We start from the raw sequence: 26,773 nt of genomic DNA on the forward strand, positions 1-26,773 counted from the left end.
GATCTCGAACTGCTGCATGGCAAACATTCTGTGCCATTCACACTCCCAGCGGTGGCACAGCTGAGGCTCATTTAAGGTTCCTTTGCAAGTTCCCTGCAGGGTTGGATCAGGTCCCAAATGTGCAGTGTAAAATGTGACTGTGCTTGAGTTAATACTCACATGACACAAGCTTTCTAGAGTCAGCTGTCCCTAGAGAGCTTTTTACTTGTTTTGCACTGTTCTTCTTGTGTATTAAAAACAAGTGGCTCTCGCCAAGGCAATGAACTCCTCAAGAATATGCTTGTCACAAGGCATAATAAGCAGTAGTATTGTACCTGAGTAAAACTTAGGTTTCTTCTCCCTCTCCGTTATCCCCCCACATCAGTTCATAAAGAGAGGTAGTTAGCACGTACTATCCTGAAACCTTTGTAGAAAGGTTTGTGTCAGGAAGACCTTGTTCAAATAAGTGTATTGTTGCTTCTAAAACATTGCATACTTCATTTTTTCCATCAGGGCAGAGGTGTATGGAGGCCTGAGACTTTCCTTTCTGACAGGATACAGAAATGAACGTCTGGCCCAGGGCCTTAGTTGCCTGTTGACCTTGACTTTTGTTGAGTTTCTCCAAATCAATGTTATTCAAACCTTTTGAGGCCATATCTAAAGCACTATTATACCACTTTAACAGACACGGCTACCTCTCCCCCAAGAATCCTGGGAACCGTAGTTTGAGTGCTGAGCGCTGTTAGGAGACCCCTGTTTTCCTTACAAAGTTACAATTCCCAGAGTGTCTTCACCAGCACTTCCTCTTCCCAGGGAACTCTGGGAATTGCAGCTCTGTGAGGAGAACAGGAGATGTCTCCTAATAACTCTCACTGCCCTTTGCAAATTGCATTCTCCAGGACTCTTTGGGGAAGCCATGACTGTTAGAAAGTATGGTGCAGATATGATCACAATATTTTGCAACTGTCCGGTCTTGAGGTTACCAGGAACAACTATACCTCTTCCGGTAGCAGAATGTGGTCCCATCCAGAACAGGTAATGTCTTCGGTTCCCGGTCCAAGGAACTGCCTGTCCACATTTCCTCCCGTTTTGCTGGAACTCAGCCTTAGCTTACAGACCCTTATCCAGCCCACCTCTGTATTCAGGCACCGGTCCAGGACCTGCACAGCTTCTTCTGACTAGTGCGGTACAGAGAATCAAGAGATTAAATTGTGCGTGATTTATGTTTTATTCTAGACTGAGCCGGCATTAATAACAACGCCTCCAGGCGAGAGGGCAGCCTGATAAGTCAGCCTAAGTGCCAGTGAAGGGACTAGTTGAGGACCGCATTTTGAGGCTTGTATTTAATTTGCACTGTTTTCTGTATTTATATATTTGGATTGAATCCACACCTATAGTTGTTAAGAGTGCCCCGTTACTCGCCTCGACAGCATAAAATAGCTATTCTGAACAGTTTCAGTGATGTAAATCAGAACCTATTCAAGATGTGGACTGGTTAGGTTGCTGCTTTGTTCTGCCTCCTATTCAGCCCTGCCTTCACAATGACACCATCATGTGAATCAGCCCAAGAAAGCATAGAACTGTTCAGAAAGCCTTGTGGGAATGATCTATATTCTTAATGGGTTAAAATCCTGAAATGGAAGTGGAGGTGTTGGCCACACTCCAGTCTCGCAGCTAGACTTGAACTCGGTTCTGCAGCATGTATAAATTATGCAGCTTTAACATGTCCTTATTTTATATAATTTACTTCTGCTTGGCATGAAAAAAAGACCATGAAACTATGACCTCTAGAAATGCTACCCACAATGTCTGTGGTATCTTTGAGAAAAGTCACCAATTACCCATTTTTTTCAAGCCTGTGTTGAAATTCCTAGAAGGAATTTTGTAACTCAACATAAAAGCTGGTTCATGGGGTGCTGATTTCAGTTCTCAGTACAGTTCTGCATTCTGTGGTTCTGCAGAACTGGGCAATCCATACACATCCGTAGCTCAGTTAAACAAAACATCCCCACCCGCCCATACTACTTGGGTGTGTTTTGTTGATGTGTTTAAGTTTTAGCCATCATCTGATCATCCTCCAGCCTACCTATGTTTATTTTTGGCTGGAGTCAGCAGCGTGACTTCTCAGTCTGCTTTGTGTTTCAGTCCTGCCAGTACGAGAGTCCAGTGACATTAGATTAGATGTCATTGTGCAGCCAAAAATCTGCTCTTCAAATAAGACCAGTGAAGTGCTTATCTCCATAGGCCTGTTTGTACTATCTTCCAAATATGTATGGTATTAGTTCAGAGGGCTGCATGTACCCAGGCTTCTCAAGCATGATCTTTCTGCACTGTTCCCTGAGGTATGCAAGCAAATGTTTTCCTTCTGAACAACAGTTCTTGGCCATCTGTTTGGTAGCATTCCTTAAAATTGCCACTGTCGATCCTAACTCCCCTGAAATAGCCTGATTGTAGAAAGAAATTTTGCAGATTGCCATAATTTTGAAAGGTAGAACGAAATCCATGAACCACTTGCTTTTGAATTTCATTTTGACAAGCCCATTGAGTTTTTGATCCGTGTTGAATGGTTAGCTTCCGCATGGGGAAGTCACAAGAATTGGGATAGAATTATAATTTTGTGTTATGGAAATGGGGTTTTCTGGTTACTTTCGATACCATTTTTCTTTCTCCAGCTTGCCCATTGGAGACAGTGGAGGAATCTAAGTCTTTATGACAGCAATGATTGGGACAGCAGTGTGGTCTCTCCCTTGCAAAAAAATAACAAAATTTTAATTAGTAGCAACTAAGCTAGGAGTTCATGAGTGGGTCTTACTTCATGTGGGAAATGTGATTGATTTTAGTTTTTAAAAACTAAAGGTTTTAGTTTTTAGTTTAGCCTTAAAACTAAAGGTAAGCCAACTTGTTCCATATGTGACAAAGAGAAGCCACACAATTACTGGCATAGTTCATACTTTTGCTTCCTAAGGCGGCATCATGTAGAAAGAAGCCTCCCAGTTGCTGTAGTGGCTCTGTTTCTAAGGAGCTGTACCTCTGTTACTTGCTTTCCAGCATTCGCCATGCTTTGGACAAGGAGAGATGTTGTTTACACACCCTCAAGGCTGTGTTGTTTTTCACTCTCCCTTTTTTTTTTTCTAGCGGGAACAAGAAAATGAAAAGGGGACAAACTGTGATTGCCTATTAGCTAGTTTTGGACCAGCAGCTGCTCAGATGCTTGTTTCCCCACGATATGTTGTTAAGAGGCAAAAGTATGCACTGGACTGAATATTCAAATCCCTCCCCAGTGGCACATGTCTGGATTCTGAGACGATTCTCCTGCAGGTCAACTGCAGACTGAAACTGCTTCACACTTGGCTCTGACCCAGCGTACAATAAATAGCAAATCCTGGCTCTGAACGCGCAACATGACTCAAGTCCACTCCACTTCCGTACCTTTAAAAAAAGTGTCATGAATTACTGCACATAGGAAAATACTTGACTCATTAAAAACACATGCTTTGCTTGCCGAAGTAATTGATGCAAGGCAATATTGCCTTAAGCTCTTCTCTGTTCTTTATTTGCAATGTGAATGGCAACCTATGTCACTCACATCACATAAGCATAGCTAACCTAAATGTCTTTTATTTTATATTAACACCCAGCTACCAAGTTGGCCCAAATGTGGGGTTTTTTTGCCTCTTTTGATTGCAGACTTCCTGGCAGATATATTAATAGTGTAAAAGCCCTTTTTGATGAAATCATTCTTAGTTCTTGTTTTTCCATTAGCAGTAGACAGACATTTGCCCACTGCAAGGAAAATAATGACCCATGCTAACTATTTACTTTCTGGGGAGTCGTGGGTTTTCAATTCCTGTTTCCACCCCCTGCCCCTCCAACCCAAAACTCTAAATCATTTGCTAACTTTTTAAACTGGACAGCTTTCCCTCCTTTCATATTCAGTGTGGAACAGTCAGGGGTCAGCATCACAACAAGGATGCATATCTCATAGCTTAGAAGATATATTAGGAATCCATTGTGTGATGTTTAGTAGTTGTAGGGAAGTATGAAGATTTGCATCACACTTTTTCTAATTTATGCAGTTATCTGCTAATTTCCTATATACCCAGTGGCTTTAGACATGTGAGTAATATGTCCTTTTCCTTTCTGCTGCCTAGCCAAGTTGTTTTTTCAAACACTTCCAACATTTAGGGGGTTTATCTGCACTATCTTAACTTCTATAGTCCACTCTTTTAGAATATTCATTTATTCATTCAGCCTTTATTGAAGAAGAGTTTGGATTTGATATCCCGCTTTATCACTACCCGAAGGAGTCTCAAAGCAGCTAACATTCTCCTTTCCTTTCCTCCCCCACAACAAACACTCTGTGAGGTGAGTGGGGCTGAGAGACTTCAGAGAAGTGTGACTGGCCCAAGGTCACCCAGCAGCTGCATGTGGAGGAGCGGAGATGCGAATCCAGTTCACCAGATTACGAGTCCACTGCTCTTAACCACTACACCACACTGGCACAATCTTTTAGAATACTGTAGTCTGATGAAGGAGCTAAAATTTTTCTGCTGAAGATTTTCATCAACTCAGTCACTCTCACACTGAAATGTACTTCTTGGAGCAAGGGAGTAGCCAGTTTCCATCTTTATTGCAGAACCTTCCATCAGCACCCTCCTACAGAACAGGTTTTCAAAAACCTATAGGAAAATTTCTAATGTGCACTTGTGGGTACATTAGATTGCAGCCCAGGACATAGGATACATTCTTTAGCTAGATTTTTTTAATTTCTTTGTTTGCTGCTCAAGCTTGGTTCAGTTAAATACCCTTGTATCTATTACATAATCATTGTAACAGTTGCTTCGAAAGAGTGCGCAAAGATTTTATTGCTAATAGTGTACTTGGTCTATTATCAGGTGATGGATCCCATGGATTTCACTACAAATGAAGAAAACTCGACGAGAGCCAACGAACAACGTGAAAGACAGTAACAGGGCACCTAAAATAATGTATTAAGATTTTCTAGTCAAATATAATAAGAGACTGGTCTAATTTTTAAATTGGAATATTTCTTACAATTTATTATGAAAAGAATTGCCTTTTTTTACACTTGCACATATATTTTTGTGAAACGTTTACTGTTGATGATGCTATCACATAAAGCTCTTATTTTTTCAAGTGCCAAACTAGATTCAGTAAACCCTGTGCCTTGTTTTCTTCAAAAGGTAATTGCCTATGAAACAGATAGTATTTTTTACATATTGTCCAACTTGCTGCTGTGTATAAGACTCTCTGACTTAATACTTCTTTAAAGGTGTCTAGCTGCGGAGTGGCAGAATCTAGAAGTATCTTGCCCAGATTCTTTCGGTAGCAGTGAATAAAGAATTATAATTTGATTGGACCATAGGCAACAGTGCAATTGTAATAAGGCATGGATTGCCACAAACACAGTGTGAAATATGAATGGTTGAGGGTTAAAATGAGATGGTCTCATCATAGCCTTTTAACTTAGTTCTTGTTGAAGATGGGCAGTTCTTCCACTTCTATCACAACTGAGTTTTGACTCGGTTTATATTCTGTCTTTTCAAGCGGGTTTATTTTCTCTGCATAGTTGTGTGAACAGCAAAACAGTTAAAAATAATAAACATAGAACCAAGAAAACAGAAATGCTCTCCTTTTATTTTAGAACCGAAATTAATGTTTAAAAAGCTTACTTCCCATGCCAGGGATTCAGGATTCTTTTTGAAAATGTCATTAACCCCTTGTTTCAGTAAGGAAGTAGGTCACCAATAATGATTGTTCATCGGCTATTATTCATAAATGGCTATTCTGCTTTAGAGGAAGAAAATGTATGAAAAGCAAATGTAGTGTTTATCCTTATTGTCACTTTGGATTTGGAAAATATTTCACAACTATGACAGCATCTTCAAAATCTTTCTTTTTGAAAGCTGTAATGAAGAAAAAGCTCCAAGTTTGAACAGGCACACATTTTGAAACCAAAGATACTTGGAGGATTCTGCAGCAGACTGTTGGCAATTCCTTAGCCACAGTTCAGAAGTAGCCAGAAATCATGAACCTAATGAGGAACTTACCCTCTTATATGAACCAGAAAAGGAGATGGGGATGTTGTGATTTTAAACTAACCGCAGTTTCCTTTGATATCTGAACTCGAGGAACCGTGGTTTGTTTAAACTGTGGTGAGAACAAGCCAGGATCTGAAAGCAGGGTTTGATTCTGGCTTCTTTTCACTAATCATAGTTTAAAGAAGGCGCAGTTCCTCAAGTTCCGATGTCTAAGGAAATAGATCTGGCTAAAATCAGAAGCAGGAGCAATCAAGAGGAGGAGAAGGGACGGAATTGTCTTCAGGACCAAGACTCGCTATGGCTTGTTAATGCAGCAGAATTCCGTGGCTTCGTCTTACATTTGAAGGCCTTATTATGCAAAGCAGTTTAAATGTCCCGTCTACCCCTTTTCAAAATGATTCAGTACTTAGAAGGCCTCCCTCTCAGGTGTTTTCCTCCATGTCGTAGTAATCAAATGGAGGAAGAAAATGGGGCCTTACCAGCTAGCCTCACTTTTGTAGCCTTGGCCTGCTATGTGTGACCAGTGGAGCTGCAGGATAAGGGCCATGGCCCTGCGCTCCTCCTCTACAGCATTAAAGAATCTAATTTTCTTAACTGCGGGCACAATCTACCAATACCTTTCTCCTACATAAGCTCCACAGCAATGAACGGAAGCTTGACAGAACTACCTTTGTAATATTCCTCCTTTACCTCCGGGGCATTCCCAGTAGAGAGAGATCTTTAATGATGGACATTTTTCATTAGCCGAAGCTCGCCCACAAAAGGACTAATTGATACAGGAGATGCATTTGAAGTAACCATGGCCACAAAGTGGCTTTCGGATTGGTGATTTACCAATCAGGTTTACAAGCCTGGGAAACTTGAAGCGATAGCCGCCGAGCTGTCTCATCCCATCCCAAAATATGAGCTGTCAGTTTTAAGTTATTGTTTAGTCAACTAATTCGAACACCGGCAGATTTAAGATCTTACGCTGATTGTAGTGAACAACAGAATTAGCCTGAAACATCCAGCTACATTGTGGCCACAGAAGGCATTTCTCCCTTAAAATGGTCTCTGACTTGGAGGGGCCGAGCCCAAATCGTAGTTAAAACTAACTAGTTTTATTTCAAGTCATGAATGCATGCAGTGAATATGAGAATTTTCTTAACCTGCCTTAAAAAATTGGGAATATAAGAATCTGTGTCTTTTTACATTACTTTGATGCTGTGTAGATGTAAAATTAAGATTGAGAATCTTATCTGTAGAGGAATATCTCATTTAATCATTTCTAAACATTTCTTGGATTATATTCTGCAAGACGTACAGTAAATGAATTTTTGGGCAGGATGCTTATCATCAACATATACTTTTGCTTTTTTTAAGGGGTCTGTTTGCTCAAGTCATGATTAATATTCAGGGGGTTCTCATGTGCTGGAATTGATTTCAGGGTGTTAACAATATTTGCTTGGATTATTTAAAAAAAAGATAGTTTAGCTATCATCTACTGAATAGGATGCTATTAATCTAGTTAAACAGGACTGGTGTTGGAAGCTTTGACTAGAAACATTAAATGTTTAAAAAATTGGTTGATTTTCTACACTTTATGAGCCTTAATAACAATAACATATTGCTTAAATCATAATGCCATTTACGATAACGATCATTTCTGATAACAACCTTCTTTCTTGCTTTACCTCTGAAACATTGTACATTAATGTTTTTAAGAATGTTATAATTTAGAATATTTGGTATTTAATAAACTTTTCAAACAGGTTGAGTACCATATCCTTCTTGTGTTTCTTTCCTGGATTAAACATTAAATTAAGGCCTGGTTCACATAAACCACACAATTAAAGCAGTACCATGTTCCCTATTTAGTTCCTTTTTGTTGTTGAGGACTTTTCTGTTCCAGTCAACTTTTAAAATATGGTTATGTTTTAATATGCTGCTGCTGGCTTTGAATGTTTACTTTTAAAAAAATGTTTTCCTTTTTTTAATGCCTAACTACATATTCTGGTCACTATTGATTTGTTTTAATTTTGTTGCAATGCATTTTCTAGTGTTTCGTAAACAGCTTTCAAGAAGCATGGTTAAAAATAATCTACTAAACAGAATCGGATATAAAACTATGCAGACTGCAAATACAGAATTACATGGCTGGATGCATCCTATATGGGAAGAAATATCGGTGCATGTACAAAACCTGGGAGTTACTGAAATGCAGAACAGATGCGAGAGATACCCTTTCATTTCCTGTTTGTGTGAGCCAAGCCTAATATTCCAGCAGCAGTCAAGGAGTATATGCATGACTGTGTATACACCCTGCATAGCTTCCCTCCAGAGAATCCTGGGAACTGTAGTTTGTTATGGGTGCTGGGAGTTGTAGCTCTGTGAGAGGTACATTACACTTCCCAGCATTTTTTGGGAGGGAAGCCAAGTGCTCTATACAGTGGTACCTCGGGTTACATACGCTTCAGGTTACATACGCTTCAGGTTACAGGCTCCGCTAACGAAGAAATAATACCTCAGGTTAAGAACTTTGCTTCAGGATGAGAACAGAAATCGTGCTCTGGCGGTGCAGCAGCAGCAGGAGGCCCTATTAGCTAAAGTGGTGCTTCAGGTTAAGAACAGTTTCAGGTTAAGAACAGACCTCGGGAAAGAATTAAGTACTTAATCCGAGGTACTACTGTATGTGCTTTGAATGTATGGTGCGCATGCAGCCAGGAAGACTGAAGCCTTGGAGAAGGTGCATACAAACGTACCATTCTGAAAGGAGCAGAAACACTTTAACTGCTCTATAAACATACGTACTACATCTGCTCTGCGACAATATGCTCTTTAAAAAATTGTTCTGCAGACGGAGAAGATCAGTCTGCGGTGGGTACCAATTGGTTAGTGCCGGTGACAACAAAAATACAAATTCCTTCTCTGGAACAGTTTCACGGATTTATTTTATACTAAGGGCTGTGCTACTGCTTGCACAGGGCCCTGCCATTCCCCCCACATTAACCCCCTAGAGCTTCCCTTTCCCACTCCATGCAACTACTTGGCTCACTTTTCACCTTCCCAACCCTGTTTGGTGACAAGGCCCCAGGCCCCATTGCTCCCTAATACATAATAAACACACATGGACATGATAATTTAGGTTAATGGGCAAAAATAGGCCACAACTTTATTGGTTACAGATGTGAGTGGTTTGACACTGGGTGGAACCAGACTATATCCTAACTCCTGCCTGTCTGCAGGGAGTCACACTAAGGGTAAACCACCAGCAGGGGGAGCCCTATGATATAGGTCCCGAGTGGATCCTGGCATGGCCCTAGCCCACCACCAGGCTTCAGACAGGATCCACACTCACCTCTCTGTCGCACTCAGATCACCTCCATTTCCATTTCAGCTTCCAATTTATGGGTTGACTCCGCACACATATTCTGAGAGTAACCAGATTGAGGCACCGTATAAAATCTGCTTCACAGCTTTTGCTGTGTTCACTCATATTGCTGCTGGAACGGATTCACCTCCTTTTGTGAAGGGGAAACAAAATCAAAGTAATGCTCTTACCGTTTTGCCTTTGCTAATTCGTCAAGCACAGTCCAATTGTTGACAGTCATGAAACCAGATCCTGAAATAACTGCACAAATCAACTTCTTCTAATCTGTGGCTATCCGTGGCCCAGGAATACTTGACCTTCCTTTTTGAAAACACCGTTACCTTTGACTTCACAAAGTTAATAGTTATAAATTATTTCCTGCAGTCATCTCCAGTGAGCAGAGCCCTAGCCAGCATTGTGAGATTAAGACAGCATCATCTGTGCATAAGAAAATGTAAACTTTAGTAGTGGTGAGTTTAGGAGGGTGTGAAGATGTTGAGCCCAAATATGTGGGAAGATCGGCCAAGTATAAATAAAATCAGCAAGGACACATCCTTGCCTAACTGGACAGGTGGGAAAAAGTATGTCAGTTAAATGACCAGAAAACCCCACACCTCGAGTCCTGAATGTTCTGCAAGGCTGTGTGGCTTGCCATTATTTTCTTCAGCCAGAATGGTAATTCTAGTGCTTCCTTTAATCTTGAGCTATGAAACAACTCCACAAGGTGAAGCTGTGGCAGGAACATTCAACTTGGAACATTTCATTATTTGTCTCCACCCAGGACTTCAAACATTCCAGCTTTTAGCGACAATGTGGAACAAGTTAAAATGGAAAAAAACCCAAATTGGTTTCAATGACCTTGTTATCCTGTGCACCACATTTCATGTTGCTATTAAGACAGGGTTTCGTACATGCACTGACTTAACAGTAACAAGAATTTGTGATTAAAATTCAGGTGCTATTTATGCTTGAGTGGTCTGCCTTCAGTGGCAATAGTGTCTTGAGGGCTGTAATTTAAGGACAATAAGGTCAACTAAGAAACAAGAAATTAATGCTTTACCATCTCTCAAACACAATTAATTTGCAATTTGAAAATGTTCTCCTTTAAGGATGCCCATTAGCTTTAAAGATGGAAGCATAAATAGGCAGTAAAATTGGAGAGCTACACAACGTAAAGGTTATTTTCCCACACTCCCAGCAGGCTACATTAAGGAACCCAGTATTTCTTTCGCCAACAGTGTTGTAAAGATTGAAAAATGAAACACTTGACAAGATTAGTGTAGCTTAAAAAAAAAAGTTTCCAAAATATAATAAATGAGGATTACTGCAAGTTTTACAGAATGTTTCAGTAGGCATAGGAAGTTTTAAGGCCTAATTGGACGGTCGTTAATAGATGTGAACTATGGATTTTACTGATGGGTAGAACATTTAAAGTATCAGGCAATGCAAACATTCCAATCCTACAAAAAGTACTTGGAGAAGACCAAACAAAAAGACAAATTAGGAGTGTAAATGTTGAAGGGGGACTTAGCTGGACAGAATTGTGGGACGGCATCTTACAATATGTCAAGAAGGGGAACCTTTGGCCCATCAGATATTGCTGAACTACAGTCCCACTGGGAGGGGATGATAGGAGTTCTAGTTCCACCACTTCTGGAGGGCTGAAGGTTCCCAAGTCCTGCGATATGTTTGTAAGATCTGGTTCACTGCAAAGTGCAAACCAGTTTTGGAAAAGGTGAGGCTGAAAAGCCATAAACGCAGACGTCGAGAGAGGAATTTACGTGATTGCAATTGCCCATACTATCTTCCTGATTACTGTCTGATTTACACTTCATAAGCGCACACCCTGTGAATTCTTGTTTGAGGCTTGAGCTTAAAAGTGTTTGGCCTATAGCAGGGATGCCCAAACTTTTCTCAAAGAGGTCCAGATTTGATGAAGCAAACTTTTGAGCTTTTTTTTAGGAGTGAAGTTGTTGAGCTTTTTTTACAATTTTACCCCAAAGTTGTTGAGGTTTTTTAGGATTGAAGTTGTTGAGCTTTTGGGAGGGGATTTTACCCCAGGAAATAAACTGCCACAGGGGACAGATTAAACTGACCAGCAGGCCAGATTAGGTCCCGAAACAGACTTTGGACATGCCAGGCCTATAGGAACAAGCTTTTTAAGAGGCATAGTGGATTTGTTCCATTATTTCTTCGGTGGGATAAATTTGCTGCAATAACAAAGCCACTGTCCTTGTTTTATATTCCCTGTGATTTGGGTGTAAAACTAGGGCTGTGACATGATCTCAAAAGTGCTCCTGCTCCACACCTTGACAGAATCCAGATGGCAGGAACCAAGTGCATCTCCATCCTCATTTTGATGACTTGGCCGCTCCATCAACCCCTGGGAACAAAAAGTGACAAATAAAGGCATTACTTTCATCACACGAGATAGTTTTTAACTTTTATGACTCTGAACTTCAGCGTCTAAAGTGCTCAGATGCTTTATAAGAATTATTCTGAAAATAAAGCCCCCTTTTCCCAACGTAAAAAAAGAAAACCCTTCTGTGTTTCTGGTAAGATTGCCCCTTGTCCCTGTAACATATTTATTTTAGAGGCTTTTCACCGCCTGCAGTAGTTTTATTGCAGCGAGATCAAGTTACAACCGGTTCAGTGAGCTATCAACCCATGAGATAAGAGGTACCCAGGCCAATTTGGTTGAGATCAAACTGATACCGCATATCACCTTCACGAGTAACAGGAATAGAGCAGTGCACACAATTGCCCGAGATTATGTCCTAATCAGCACGTTTTTCAAATTTTCTATCTCCGGGGAATCAACCCTCTATTGACTTTTCTGCTGAGAACCTCCAGGCCTCTCCCACAGAAAAACCTTTTGCCCCAGAATCCTTTGTGATGCCTATTCTTTGATAGAGAGAGAACATCCCTTAAGTACCGTGTAAAGTGTTTTGTGTTTCAAATCTCCCAAGTTCCTCAAGGAATTCTAGAAATCTTCCCTGGGGAGCTAGCTTTCTTGAAGCGGTCATTCCTTTCTTGGGACAGAAAGGTGGCATCCTCTTTGTTCTCTGAGCCTCACAGTTGTTCGCCCACCACACCCTTCTAGCTGCGCATTGCAGGGGATGATTAGGTCACAGTGGGATAAGAGGTCTTGTAGGAAGGCTTGCTCACTTTTGCTGATGTTCTCATTGAACCATAGGGTTCTTCTGATGACAGTATGAAAGCTGCTGATTCCTTGGTTCCCATACTCACCCCACCTCCTGGACCATGGACCACTGGAATATTGCAGACCACAGTTGTTTTTCTACACGTTACAGCAATTGGAATTTTATAGAATTAAATTTCCAATACAATAAAATGCAATGTAATAAATAAAGGAAGGAATAAAATACAATTCATATTAATATTCAGTGCAATGGATGCACTAAATGGAGTCTTCCAGTGCTCCCCCCCCCCAAAAAAAATGTTTCGGGGTACTCTCATTTTCCTACTCATATTGAAATACTGTCCCTCACTGAGGCCAAACTTAGATTCACAAAATGTTTAGGGCATGGGTAGGCAAAATAAGGCCCGAGGGCTGGATCCGGCCCAATCGCCTTCTAAATCTGGCCCGTGGACGGTCTGGGAATCAGCATGTTTTTTAACATGAGTAGAATGTGTCCTTTTATTTAAAATGCATCTCTGGGTTATTTGTGGGGCCTGCCTGGTGTTTTTACATGAGCAGAATGTGTGCTTTTATTTAAAATGCACCTCTGGGTTATTTGTGAGGCATAGGAATTTGTTCATTCACCCCGCCCCCCCCCCAAATATATAGTCCAGCCCTCCACAAGGTCTGAGGGACAGTGGACCAGCCCCCTGCTGAAAATGTTTGCTGACCCCTGGTTTAGGGGTTTGTATACCCCTGCGTCCCCTCCTCAGAAAAAAAGCACTGGATTCTTTCATCCTTCCAATTCAGGTTTGTTCCCCTGCTTTTAGCTCTTTAGTCATCTCTTTTTACAAATAGGCCATGTACACATTAGCAGCCTACAATGTATATCAAGTCGCATTTGCACATTGCTGTACACACCAGATAGCAGAGTGGGGATGTCTTCGCCCGCTGTGCATTAACGTTATATCTGCAACCTCGCTCCGCAAACTCCTATTAATGAAGCTGTTATCTGTGCATGCACAATGGCTGTCTCAAATGCACACACATCGGCTCAATTGTGGCTTATGTTTTGAAAGTGGATGGAAATTGCTTTGAGGGGAAACACATCAAACAGCAGAATAAACGGTAATGTGTCCATAGCCCCAGAATGTTAGGGTTGGGCATGGTGGTGGAAGGGCTCCAAAAAAACATTTAGTCCAAACTCATGTAACTTTAAGATTACATGCTAATAATCTATTCCTCCAGGTTGTCCATATAGCTGAGCTATCTAAAATAAAACTTGTTTCCTTCCTCCTCATTCACAGCTGATAGATCTGGAACAAGAAACATCTGGAAACAAAAGACAGATGTCTAGAGTTAGGCTACCATTAACACAAACAATAGCAGGAAAATATGTAACAGAGACCTATAAGGGAGTTCTGAACTTATTCAGCACCTGAATTATCTCTGCTGGTATGACTACAAAAGGTGGTGGGGGACAACGAAAACGTTATGTTGTTGTGAGTGATTGGATCCAGTTACTTCAAATTGAGAACTTCAATTCCAAGCATCTCATCTCTGTTTTCCGTAATGCTGAAGAAGCAGGCGTCTTTGTAAGAACATAAGGAAAAGAAGAGTGCAAATGTGTTTTTAGAGCACTTTAGGCTTTGGGGCAAGGGCTGCAGATCTATGGTAGAGCATCTGCTTTTGAATGCAGAAGGTCCTAGGTTCAAACCCTGGCATCTCCGGGTAGGGCTGGGAAACCCCGGAGACCTGCTGCCAGTCAGTGTAGACAATATTGAGCTCAATGGACATTAGTCTGACTCGGTATAAGGCAGCTTCTTAATATTCTCTGTACTTGCTTGTACATGTTTTTATTCATCTGTTCCAGTGGGTTCAATGGGTCTAACTCATAGACGTGCAGGAATTTCAGCCTCAGGAGCATATGGACCCTCTGAAGAGCAAACTGCACACAAATCAATAACAGAAGTTCAGAGGGAAAACAAACTATTCCCAGGTGACAGTGTGTAAAGGACAGTTCAACCCTGTTTTTGTTATAATCACATCTTGCTGAATGGTTTGGCGATTGCAAATGTTAATCTTCAGACACACACACAGCGTAAAAAAGGGAGGAGGAGCTGGAATGGTGACACTTTATGACAAATGTATTTACAAAAGCACTATGCCAAGTTGACAGTAATTATGACATTTATGAGAGCAAGGATAATACTGGTTTGGGTTATTATATGTTCAAGAGGTCACATTGACATTTCTTGCAGATCACCTGAATATACTCTTGCACTGGGGTGTTGCTTAGGGTTTTTTTTTTGGGGGGGGTTGTTGCCATTATTGATAAAAAAATTTTTGTATCTTTATTTTAGATCTTACTGTGATATATGTTGAAATTGTTCAATTTGGTGGTGTGTTTTTTATGTTTTATTTATTGTATATGACTACATTTGTTTGAACTATGGAAGGGTAGCATACAAATAAAACTATGTATGTAAGAAGAAGAGGGTGGGAAATCTCTGGATAAAAGTGGTTTTCAAACCTGAGTGACAAAACACTCTCTTCTTATGTGATTTTCAGGAACTGGGAGTTCCAACAGTGCAGGTAGAAAATACGTGGCATCCATATGTCACTGGCCAGGCCTCTCTGAGCTCACGGCTGCCCCATTTCAACTGAGCATGGGATCTAAACATTGGTCTTCAACAGATGGGTCAGAAACCATTACCAGGTCACAAGCTTTGTCTGGGTCTGAAAAGGTGGAAGACTACTGCCCTAAAACAAATCCAGTGATTTCCTGCAACATAGGGAGATTGGTGATGATGGTCAGCAAAGTGCCTTTCAGAGAAGTTTGTCTGTCATTAATACTCTTTCCATAAAACAAAAGCCTCAACATGCTGCTGAGAAAACCTATTCTAGCTGTTAGAAGGGAACTGCAAGTCACACAATGGTTTCTGAGATAAAATTGCAACAGCGTGTTAAGACTAAACTACTAGTAGTATTGCCATCATTTGTCATAAACTCCAAGACGCCGAACAGCTACTAGTCTCATAACAAGACTTGTGAATTAAAGTGGGTTGAGTGAGAATGGTTTGTCGAATGCCTCTACATGAGATTCCCTGTCAAGTACGAATTTAAGTTCAGTAATGGAAATCTATGGGTTGACGCGGGTGGCGCTGTGGGTAAAACCTCAGCGCCTAGGACTTGCCGATCGCATGGTCGGCGGTTCGAATCCCCGTGGCGGGATGCGCTCCCGTCGTTCGGTCCCAGCGCCTGCCAACCTAGCAGTTCGGAAGCACCCCCGGGTGCAAGTAGATAAATAGGGACCGCTTACCAGCGGGAAAGTAAAAGGCGTTCCGTGTGCTGCGCTGGCTCGCAAGATGCAGCTTGTCACGCTGGCCACGTGACCCGGAAGTGTCTGCGGACAGCGCTGGCTCCCGGCCTATAGAGTGAGATGAGCGCACAACCCTAGAGTCTGGCAAGACTGGCCCGTACGGGCAGGGGTACCTTTACCTTTAATGGAAATCTATACCACGTTGTCTAGTGTTATCCTTAGAGCAACCTGCAAAGGACATTAGATTAAAAAAGGTAAAGGTACCCCTGCCCGTACGGGCCAGTCGTGTCCGACTCTAGGGTTGTGCGCCCATCTCACTTAAGAGGCCGGGGGCCAGCGCTGTCCGGAGACACTTCCGGGTCACGTGGCCAGCGTGACGAAGCTGCTCTGGCGAGCCAGCACCAGCGCAGCACACGGAAACACCGTTTACCTTCCCGCTATAAAGCGGTACCTATTTATCTACTTGCACTTAGGGGTGCTTTCGAACTGCTAGGTGGGCAGGAGCTGGGACCGAAAGACGGGAGCTCACCCCGCCGTGGGGATTCGAACCGCCAACCATGCGATCGGCAAGTCCTAGGCACTGAGGTTTTACCCACAGCGCCACCCGCGTCCCTTAGGACATTAGATTGCCCTAAGGTTATTGCCCTAAGGGAATTTTGTAGATGAAGGGAAGACTTGTTACCAAGTTCTTACAGCCACACAACGCTTTGCCTATTGCACCCAGGGGCAGCCCGCCCTGTTTTGCCGCCTGAGGCAAAATGGGAAGGTGTTGCTCCCCTGTTGCTTCCACACACACTCCATCCTTGAAGCCTCACTGTCTGTGATTGCGTGACTGTGGTGGTGGCTTCTGGTGAGATCTCAAGAGGTCCACAAGATCTCACTGGGATGTGGAAGCCACTGCCGCTCCTTCTTCTCATTTCTCTGGCAGCGTTGGGGGCAAGAAGGGTGCCCACCACCACAATCATGGGAGAAGTAAGAAGAGGCTGTGGCGGCCATGGTGGCTTCCAGTAAAAATTCGCAAGAGTCCTGTGAGATCTTGGCAGAAGCCAAAGCTGCTTCTCCTCGCTTCTATTGGGATGGGCGAGCCCAAGGCAGTGCTGTAGAAGTGAGAAAAGGCGGTGTTGGTTTCCAGTAAGATACCCAGTGGTGGTGTATTGCTTGTGGCGGCACTGGAGAAGTGAGGAGTCCTGGCGGCAGCAGTGGCTTCTGGTCTTGCAATAGCCCCGTGAGATCTTGTGGAGCTCTTGTGAGATCTCACTAGAACCCGGAAGTTGTTGCCACTTCTCACTTCTCTAGTGGCAGCGGGAGTGAGCTCATGGGGTTCTGAGCACGTGCCACACCTTGGATTTCCCCACCAGAGGCAGCTGCCTCAGTCCACCTCATGGACGGGCCGGCCCTGATTGCACTTCAGTGCCTGAGTACGATTCTGTTTGAAACACGGAGGTAACCTCTATGAGGGACACAGAGACTGCACACCATTAGTTTAGGTGATGTGGGGTGGGGAACCAGGCCCAGCCTGAGACATTTGGGCCCCTGAAGCAAACCGCAAAATGGCACACACCTCCCCACCAGGGAAGAATGAAGACGGGGAATAAAGATCTACATTGGGATCTGCTGCCCTTATGGATCCTGCTACCCAAGGCAGGTGCCTCACCTTGCCTTGTGGGTGGGCCAACCCTGTGGGGAACCTATGGCCCTTGAGATATTGTAGGGCTACAACTCCCATCATCCTTGACTGTTGGCCATACTGGCTAGAGCTGATGAGAGTTAGAGTCTAACAACATCCAGAGGGCTGCAGGTTTATATAGAATACTTGTTTTGTTGTGAAGGACAGCTAATTTTTAAACACATTAACTGCAAATAAACGATGTAGTGTTCATAATTCAACTATTCTGTTTCCTTTCAAGCTCCTTCCTGTTGGATTGCTACCAGATGCTTAAAACATGACAGGTTTGAAGCTATGTGCATATGGAATTCAACCCCTCCCCACTGGACCCTTGTTTTGCTTCGTTAGGGCCCCAACCTTACCAGCTATGTCTCAGCCTGGTCTCAAGCATGCAAACAGCAATTAAATGATCTACCACAAATCCCTGTGGCTTTACTTTATCATATGGTGTTTTATCTGAAGCTGTAAGTTGTGTATGTGCGGTGGGGAATGCCTCAGTCTAATCCAGTGGCATCAGTAGCAGGTGACTCTACTTCTGCAAAACAGAGCCGAGCATACACTTTTGCTATATTCACAACTGTTCTTTAAAGTGTCTGATAATTAATGCAGCATAACGTGGTATGCTGACATGTAATTTCTAAAGTGGCTCCATGGACAGGATGCAGGATCTGCTCCAGGTATGGTTAGTTCTCTTAGTTCCTAGCCTAGCAAAAATAATGTGATTCTAATTCTAACACAATCCATTGTCTCCATCATGGGGATTAGTCACAGCAGTGCTATCATTTATTAGAACAACCTGCTGCTGAGGGAGGGGGAACATTACTATTTTACTAACTGTGCTTTGTAGACAGAGGCTGTATACATACTCCCATTTACTCCGCACCCAGTGCCCTTCCACTGAGCTTCTTGGGCTTGCCAATCGGAAGGTCGGCGGTTCAAATTCCTGCAACAGAGTGAGTCCCCATTGCTCTGTCCCGTGTGCCCTGGCTTCTGTCAGTGTCCCATTGCACCAGAAGTGGTTTAGTCCTGCTGGCTACATGACCCGGAAAGCTGTCTGTGGACAAACACCGGCTCCCTTGGCCTGAAAGTGAGATGAGAGCCATAAGCCCATAGTTGCCTTTGACTGGACTTAACCGTCCAGGGGTCCTTTACCTTTTTTTTTTTTGCATGCGACAGCCACAATTCATATTCAAATTGAGAAACAGAATGACCTAGTTGCGTTTTAAGCTGGCAATGTGCACACAGCCTTAAATTTCCTCAAATCAGCAGATCAGTTACAGTGTACCTGATGGCTTATCTCCTGGGAAAATTTCAGGAAAGGTGTTTGTGCTGTATTGGGCATGTGATTCCCTTTCCTCTCACAGCCACCTCCACTTTTACGTTCCCATACTTACACAGTATCTAATTATTATGGAAGGGAAATGTCTGTTGGTTTGGAAGTATTAATCACCAGGAACTGATACAACACAATTTAGTAGGTATGCATAATGATGTATAATGATGCATAATTTATTTTCAAAGGCACAAATTGTATGGGCTGGGTAAAAGTCAATGACGCTTTTGGTATCGATATGCAGGTAGATTTCCTGCTATGCTGGCAGACTAGAGGACAACCATTAAATTTGTTTTCAAGAGGAGTGGCTGAAATGTGTGGATCCCCCAGTCCCCCACATAGTGTATTATCTCAAGTGTATAGTCTGCATTATTCAAGGATATTAAAATGGAAATATTCTGCTTATTAAACTAGTCATCCTCAAGCTGTTTGCTAGCTGCGAACATGCTGTGAGAAATAAATAAATTAAAATCCTGGTCTTGCCTGCTTCCAATCAGCCTCCACTGGAGAGCATGCTATAGTGCAGTTGGATCAAATATAGTTTTCAAACACAGCCCACACAGACTACAAATAAAACAGAATATCAAGTATGTAAGTTCACTGAAAGGTAGAAACAAATAAAAAGCAAAAAGCAGCAACAGACTGTCAGTCCGGGTTTCTTAAACGTTTTATCCCCAGGGCTGAAAATTACTGAGATCTACCAATGAGAATATGGAGCCAGCCTGGAACCAGCCACCAAAGGGAGTAGATGGAGGCTAATTTCGCATAACTAGCTGGCAATTGTTGACATCCTCTTGATATCTAGTATCGATATCTTATTTTGAAATGGCATAATTTTTTGCTACAGCAATTTCGTTGTTGCCTGGACGTGCACTATTCTACTTTCCTCCAGCTAAGTACAGATACAGTACTAGCTTTAGAAATCTCATAACTAAGGCCATACATTTAAAGCACATGATGTTTAGGTGCCCAATGAAGACATTTTCATTCAGGAAGTTTTTCCTTGAGGTGTAACCCAGTCATATATGGAAGATCAATTTTATATATGATTTTTTTAATAGTTTGAATGGATGGTTTTATTGCTTTAGAGTTTGTTGAATTTATTTTATTGTTCTTAGAGTTTGAGTTTTTGTCCCCACCCACCATATTTACCCTGTTATCTGCTTTAATGGCTTCATGCCAGGAACTGGTCTATACATATAATAATTAGTGTGGTGAGAGCCAGTGTGGTGTAGTGGTTAAGAGCGGTAGTCTCGTAATCTGGGGAACCGGGTTCGCGTCTCCGCTCCTCCACATGCAGCTGCTGGGTGACCTTGGGCCAGTCACACTTCTCGGAAGTCTCTCAGCCCCACTTACCTCATAGAGTGTTGTGGGGGAGGAAGGGAAAGGAGATTGTTAGCCACTTTGAGACTCCTGAAGGGGAGTGAAAGGCGGGATATCAAATCCAAACTCTTCTTCTTCTTCTATTAGTCCCCCAAATCTTAAAAAATATTTAAGGTTTTTCTGTCTTCTATGAATTTGGTGGTAGAAATGTGTTTGATTTATTTTAAATATCACTGGCTGGCCTTTACTGCACAAATTTATTCTATCTGTAAACTGTGAAGAGTTACAAGTGGATTTGAGTAACCTACTTTTTATTTTTTAAATGAGTAATTCTGACTTAGAATATAAACCAAATGCAACTGATTCATTGATTTGTCTGTTGCTGTGGGATCATGTTATAATTTGACTGAAAATGCTCTCTCTCCTTGTTTCCTTGAAAGAAGCTGGTGACTCAATATTCCAGGCTGAGATTTGGGACAACAGAGATGGCACTGGGTTATTACTTTTATCTGTGGCTCTAGATTAATAGTGTTCCAGCTATTTTCCAAACATGAGAGAAGAGAATGTTCTGATCCTGATAAGTTTAAAATAACAAAACAGGGATGAGAACAAATTAGCTACTCTATAATGCATTTTTTGTTCTGGTTGAGTAAGCTCACAACGAAGGCAGTGAAAATAATAATTACCCATTGCCCAGCACAGAGGTATAATGTGCTAGAAATAATGAACTGGTTTTCAATGCATACTATTTTAAACTCAACTTTTGAATATAATTAATGCTATAGTTTAATGCACATTTGGAATGTATGGATACACCTGAAGGATGTGATTTATTATTATTTGCAGGTTTATAAGCTTCTTTACAACCATGTTCATAGCTTGCGAACAATGGCAATAATCTCATAACTTTGACCTTGTAACCACTTGGCCAGTGTTGAGGTGCCAATTTTTTCAGCTTTTAAGTACGACCACTTTTAGCCTATGGTAAATGGTCATGCGAGGCTTCTGCCAAAAGGCCTGATCATTACTGAACATGCGTTTGCAAATCTTTAAAGTAGGTTGAGAAACAAGGCAGTAAACTAGGATGTAAGCCAATGGGGGAAACTGCAAGGATTGCTTCACCATGGGCAAAATTTTGGAAATGTCATTCAGATTTATTTTTTCCTTTTTTAAAGTATCCCACCATGGTTGGAATTCAAAGAACTAGTTTTACATGAGGAGCTTGTAGTTAACCTAATGGAATTATGACCTTGAACAACTGACCCTCTAGTAGTGTTGCAAAATGCTTTTAAAACTCCTTTCTGTTTCAAAATCCAGCTTGACATGCAATGGGGGTGGGGATTTGCTTATTAGCCTATTTAGACTAATAAAACGAGTTTCATTGATCTTTGGATCCAGCCCTATGTATACCATTCTTCATTTCCTATTCCAATTAAGTTTAATGGATGAACTGAAAAAACATTATTCCAGTTAAGCAAGTTTATAAGATGGCAAATCCTTCTGCCCATCAAAAGCTTCCTTATACAGTAATTTTAAACATTTATTTGAACTCCTGTCATGTTGTGCAGAAGCAAGTTGCTAAATATTGATGCAAAATATTTCCTGCCCTGAGGGGCCGAGTGTGTGACTTTTATAGTACTCTTAATTTATTTTTGTCCATGGACATGGAATCTGAAATCTGATCTCTCTACTGGCAGTGTAAAAAAGAAAATTAGTGGTAAAAACCTTGCAGACTTTATTGTTTCTGAACAAGAAAGTCTGGAAGAGTTGGGCTTAGTGAGCTTCAACAGTCACTGTTCTGAGCATTTGTTTTGAGCACTGGTGGTTAATAATCTGGGTTTATGAGCCATTTTTTGTAAATAAGGTGAATCCTATACACTGAAATAGTCCACTGAGTTCAGTGGGGGGTTACTCCTAAGTAAGTGTGCAGGTTTGATTTCTAGTCTACAGTTCTCTCTCATGCAATGTAATTCTTATGTCTACAAGCCAAATGGCATACACTCCTCTTTGAGGGACACCTATTTCCTTATTTTGTTGCGATGTTAAAATGTCATCATTCATTTGAAGCATGGCAATTTTGATTGAATAACATTTATTGTTAGGATTGAAGGGGGAGTCCCCGCATCACAGATAAATGGTAAATGACTGGCCTCTATGGGGTGTGGCATTCATCTCACTTTCAGGCTGAGGAAGCCGGAGTTTGTCCACAGACAACTTTCCGGGTCATGTGGCTAGCATGACTAAACCGCTTCTGGTGCAACGGGACATTGTGACAAGTGCCAGAGCACATAGAAACATCATTTACCTTTCCGCTGCAGTGGTACCTACTTACCTACTTGCACTAATACTTCGTATCATATCATATACAGTTGTACCTTGGTTCTCGAACATAATGTGTTCTGGAAGTACATTTGACTCCCAAAACTGTTTGAAAATCAAGGTGCAGCTTCCAATTGGCTGCAGGAGCTTCAGACTTTCGGCTTCCAAAAAATGTTCAAGAACCAGAACACTTCTGGGTTTTCGGTGTTTGGGAGCCAAAACGTAAGAGTACCAAGGCATTCGAGAACCAGGGTACAACTGTATATGATATGATATGTTATATCACAGATACATATGATATAGGGTATCCCATTTATTTTGAGTTTCAGTGTCACATAAATTTACTTTGGAGTCCAGGGACACTTTAACTTTAGTTCTTTTTAAGTGTATTGTTTCAAACAAATTTTGGAAACTTTTAATCAATGCTGGCATCATACCAATCTTCTATTTTCAGAATTCTGAAGCTGCCTTTTCTCAAAAATATTGACAAGGTGGTTTGCAAAAACCAAACACCGTAACAAAACGTAGAAGCATACAATAAATCCATAAACATTGTACAAACTCAGCATTGAAGAAGACATTAAAGCCAGCGGTTAAAAATTCTCTCACAAGACATCGGGCACAAAATAAATAGTAATTATAAGAGTAATAATAATAACCTGCTATTTCATGCTGACTTATATTTACATTGCTCGCTGAGTACACCAAGTAGCAAAATTTTAATAAAAAGAAAAGGAGGAATTTGTGCCTAATTAAAAATTAAAGCAAACTTAATAATGTTCGAGACTGGATTACTACAATGTGCTGTGTGGAGCTTTCATTGCACTAGGTCTGGAAGCTGCAGGTAGTGTAGAATGCTGCAGCACAATTGCTGACAGGAGTTAGCATAGAACACCTCTGCTTAGAGACCTGCACTGGTGGCAGATGTGCTACAGAGCCAAGTTCAAGGTGTTACTATTAGTATTTGAAGCCCATAACAGCTTGGGACCAGCTTGCTTGTGATATTACCTTACCCAATTTATTCCCACTCAACTGCTTTGATCTGCGGAACTGGTCCTGTTGCAGGTGTCACTTAATTCCTGTTCCACATTTCTAAGAAATTGATTTTTTAATGTGGCTGTACCCACGCATTGGCACTCCCTGCATATTGACACCAGGCAGGTGCCTTCACTATACTTTTTCGGCACCGGCTAAAAACATGTTCGTGTGGAACATGTTTTAATCTGGTTTTTAGCTTACAATTGATTTTACTTAGGTTTTAAATAGTTGGTTTTAAGTTTCTTTACTGATAATTTTACTGTTTCATTCTTTTTGTAAAACACTGTGAGGTTTCATTACAATCAAGCATTTTTAGTGTATAATGCATGAAGCAGGCTAAACAGGATTGCTTTGTACCGGGACAAACAACAGGAGAAAGTGAAGCATCACATTTTAAAGACTCAAGGGGGTGGGGCGGGGTGTTGCTCTGTACATGTTGTTAAACACCAGAGACTTCTGTAACTTTATCCTCTGCCTAACAGGCAGGCATTTAGCAGGTGAAACTTTTCCTGGCATGTCTATGAACGAGCGTGTACCATTTCAAATGTATTCCGCACAATGCATTTTTAAAATGTGACTGTGAAGTTGCTTTGAACTGTTTTGTTTAACACTGTGTTTTAATAAAGGTATTATTCTACACAACTTTTAGAAGACATCTGAAGGCAGCCTTGTATCGGGAAGTTTTAAATGTTTGATGTTTTATTATGTTTTTATATGTGTTGGAAGCCACCCAGAGTAGCTGGGGAGACCCGCAAGAGGGGTGGGGTATAAATATCACCATCACCATCATATTTTTTAAAAAATGATTTTTTCAAAGTTTAGAAGTGTCAAGTAAGAAAAAAATAAAACACTTATCCCTTTGGCTTCCCTCCTTCCCCATTTGTGGATCCTTGTGTTATAATTATTCCCCCTGCATCTCTTCTATCATTCCAATTTTTACTAATCCTTATTTCATTTTTTTTAGCTATAAGTTTTACATCACCCCTGCTAATGAATTTAGTTGTTTAAAGTAGTTTTTCAGGTAAATTATATACTTTCCCCATTATGATTATTGTTATTCGTTACATTGACTGTTAATTAAGTTCCTGGGACCTTAGGGTGAATGGGAGCATACTAAGTTGAAATGTAAGAAGAGTGAGAATAATAATAATAATAATAATAATAATAATAATAATAATATATTGTAAAGAAAATTACTGCTACTACTACTATTTACTTCTAGCTTCACTCCTGCCACCCCGTCCCAAAAAATTACCTCAGTTATCATTATTATTTACGAATGGCCCTTCTAGCTTCGCTCCTGCCACCCCCAAAAATCCCATTATTATTAACATTATTATTATTGATAAAGGGCCTTTTTAGCTTTGCTCCTGCCACCCCCCCAAAATCCCCTAAGTTATTATATTTAATATTATTTTTACGAAGCGCCCTTCTAGCTTCGCTCCTGCCACCCCCAAAAATCCCGTTATTATTATTAACATTATTATTATTATTATTGATGAAGGGCCCTTCTAGCTTCGCTTCTGCCATTCCGCCCCTAAAATCCCGTTTATTTCTTCTTCTTCTTTCTACTACTGTACTACTACTACTACTACAAAGGGCCCTCCTAGCTTCGCTCCTGCCACCCCACCCCCAAAATCCCGTTTGTTTATTTATCTATTATCATCATCATCATCATCACTACTACTACTACGGAGGGCCCTTCTAGCTTCGCTTTTGACACCCCCCCGCCAAAAATATTCCCCTCAGCGACCGACCCCTCCTGCTCCCTCTGAGGCGAGAGCGACCGACGCGCAGCTCGTGAGGGAAACGCAGGCCGAGCCAGGAAAAGGCGGGAGAAAGGCCGGGCGGGGCTGCGCGAGCTGACGCGGCCACGCCGCTGCGCTCGAGCCGGGCCAGTCGCACAATTATGAGAAAGAGCCGCCAGGCCGCTCCTGCCGCTGCCGCCGCCGCTGTTGCTGCCTTCGCCGCCGCCGCCGCCGCCGCCGCCCTCCGCTCTGGATCCCCAGCCGGAGCCTCCTACCCCGAGCCTTCGCCGCTGCTCCGGCCGCCCCCTCAGGCGCGACTCCCCGCGGGCCCAGTTCGGAGCGCCCACCTCGCGCGGCGGCCTTCTCTCCTCCTTCTTCTTCTTCTTCCCGCCCGGCCCCGCGCAGCAGCCGCCGCCGAGCTCAGCGCCGATAGATGGAGACAGGCCCCGCCACCGCCGAAGCCGAACCACGAGCAGGAGCAGGAGCCGACGCCGCCCGGCGTGAGGAGAGCCAGAGCCGCCGGCGCCGAGACCCCGTTGCCCGACCCTGAGGAGAATGGTGAGGGTGGGGGAGAAGAAAGGGGAGCGAAATGGGGGCCGCAGGGGAGGGCTGGGTCTCTCTCTCTTGCCTGGAGCTGAGGAGAGTTTCCCCCGAGGAGGGCGCCATAGTCGCCTTTCCCGGCCACGCGAGGCGGCTCGTCGCTGGGAGTCGGGCTTAGCCCCGGAACCTGCCCCTTCGTGGCTCCAATAAATCGGCCGGGAGCCCTTGGAAGGAGCGAGATGGGGGTCGCCGCGCAAACAGGTGGCTTTGTGGCGGGGGGGGGGGGCAAAAGGCTTCTGGGCCCCTGCGCCACGTTCCTCCTGTTAGAAAATCTTTTGTGGAGATCCGTGACGCTCACGGCACTTTTAACATGAGTACGGTAGCAGAGAGAGAGAAGAAATTATGGGTTCCTGCCCCGAGGAGCATACAGAAGAAAGCAGGGGTAGTAGCCCCAACGTGGGGCTCTCCAGATGTCCTTGGACGTCAGCCCCTGCCTCCATGGCTAGTGGTAGAGGTGATGGAGGGAATTGTGGTTTAGAATATTTAGAATTGTAGTTTAGAATATTATTTTCGTTGGCTGGATGGTGCCAAAGGGTGTGAATGGAAGGCACTTAGGGCCCTTAAGGAAATCGACAAACGCCTCCCTGATCCTACCGCAATGATGGGAATTGTAGTTTAGAATATTATTTTAATTGGCTGGATGGTGTCAGAGTGTATGAATGGAAGGCACTTAGGGCCCTTAAGGAAATCCACAAATGCCTCCCCGATGCTACCACAATCTCAGACAAATCGTGCACCCCAAGGCTTTAGAAAACAGTAGCAAAGGGACATAACAAAAGGTAACAAGGCTGGGGATTCTTCTCCCCGCCCCCAAATAGTGCAAAAGGATAGGTTAGTCTATCGTGCCCATTAGGCATGATAGCCTTGGTTGGGTTCAGAGGCAGAATGCCAT

General features: G+C 42.5%; 2 protein-coding genes and 2 long non-coding RNA genes across 14 annotated transcripts in view; 2 read left to right on the forward strand and 2 right to left on the reverse strand.

Annotated features, from left to right (window-relative positions):
- SPPL2A (signal peptide peptidase like 2A) overlaps nucleotides 1-7,805 on the forward strand; it is a 41,843-nt gene extending 34,038 nt beyond the window's left edge. For 4 of the 6 annotated variants that reach the window (XM_083586677.1, XM_083586679.1, XM_083586676.1 and 1 more), the window contains one exon: nucleotides 4,875-7,805. In XM_083586677.1, the coding sequence (XP_083442803.1) occupies nucleotides 4,875-4,949 (75 nt within the window). In that variant the 3' untranslated portion in view covers nucleotides 4,950-7,805. Of the gene's footprint in view, nucleotides 1-1,215; nucleotides 1,315-4,874 lie in introns of all 6 variants that reach the window. The other 2 variants (XR_014541663.1, XR_014541664.1) reach the window with 1 other exon arrangement.
- LOC310749791 lies at nucleotides 1,322-4,868 on the reverse strand. The gene is made up of 3 exons (XR_014541787.1): nucleotides 4,467-4,868; nucleotides 2,763-4,231; nucleotides 1,322-2,721 (listed from the first exon to the last, which is right to left on the reverse strand). It is a non-coding gene; the product is annotated as an uncharacterized lncRNA (long non-coding RNA).
- Nucleotides 7,806-9,160: 1,355 nt separating the features above from the next.
- On the reverse strand, nucleotides 9,161-25,664 carry LOC310749757. 4 transcript variants are annotated; one of them, XR_014541742.1, is made up of 4 exons: nucleotides 25,557-25,664; nucleotides 19,337-19,417; nucleotides 11,699-12,662; nucleotides 9,161-10,397 (listed from the first exon to the last, which is right to left on the reverse strand). It is a non-coding gene; the product is annotated as an uncharacterized lncRNA (long non-coding RNA). The 4 variants fall into 4 exon arrangements; XR_014541743.1 differs by lacking the exon at nucleotides 25,557-25,664 and having other exon boundaries at nucleotides 19,337-20,058; XR_014541744.1 differs by lacking the exons at nucleotides 19,337-19,417; nucleotides 25,557-25,664 and having other exon boundaries at nucleotides 11,699-11,773; nucleotides 12,559-13,930.
- TRPM7 (transient receptor potential cation channel subfamily M member 7) overlaps nucleotides 25,220-26,773 on the forward strand; it is an 82,742-nt gene continuing 81,188 nt past the window's right edge. Inside the window, exon 1 of one of the 3 annotated variants that reach the window (XR_014541586.1) lies at nucleotides 25,220-25,839. Coding sequence is in view for 2 of the 3 variants with exons in the window: in XM_083586100.1 (XP_083442226.1) it covers nucleotides 25,837-25,839 (3 nt within the window). In the remaining variant the exon portion in view is untranslated. The remainder of the gene's footprint in view (nucleotides 25,840-26,773) is intronic. The other 2 variants (XM_083586100.1, XM_083586101.1) reach the window with 2 other exon arrangements.

Source organism: Podarcis filfolensis, assembly GCF_964270895.1.
Source record: "Podarcis filfolensis genome assembly, chromosome: 14".
NCBI classification, from domain to species: domain Eukaryota; kingdom Metazoa; phylum Chordata; class Lepidosauria; order Squamata; family Lacertidae; genus Podarcis; species Podarcis filfolensis.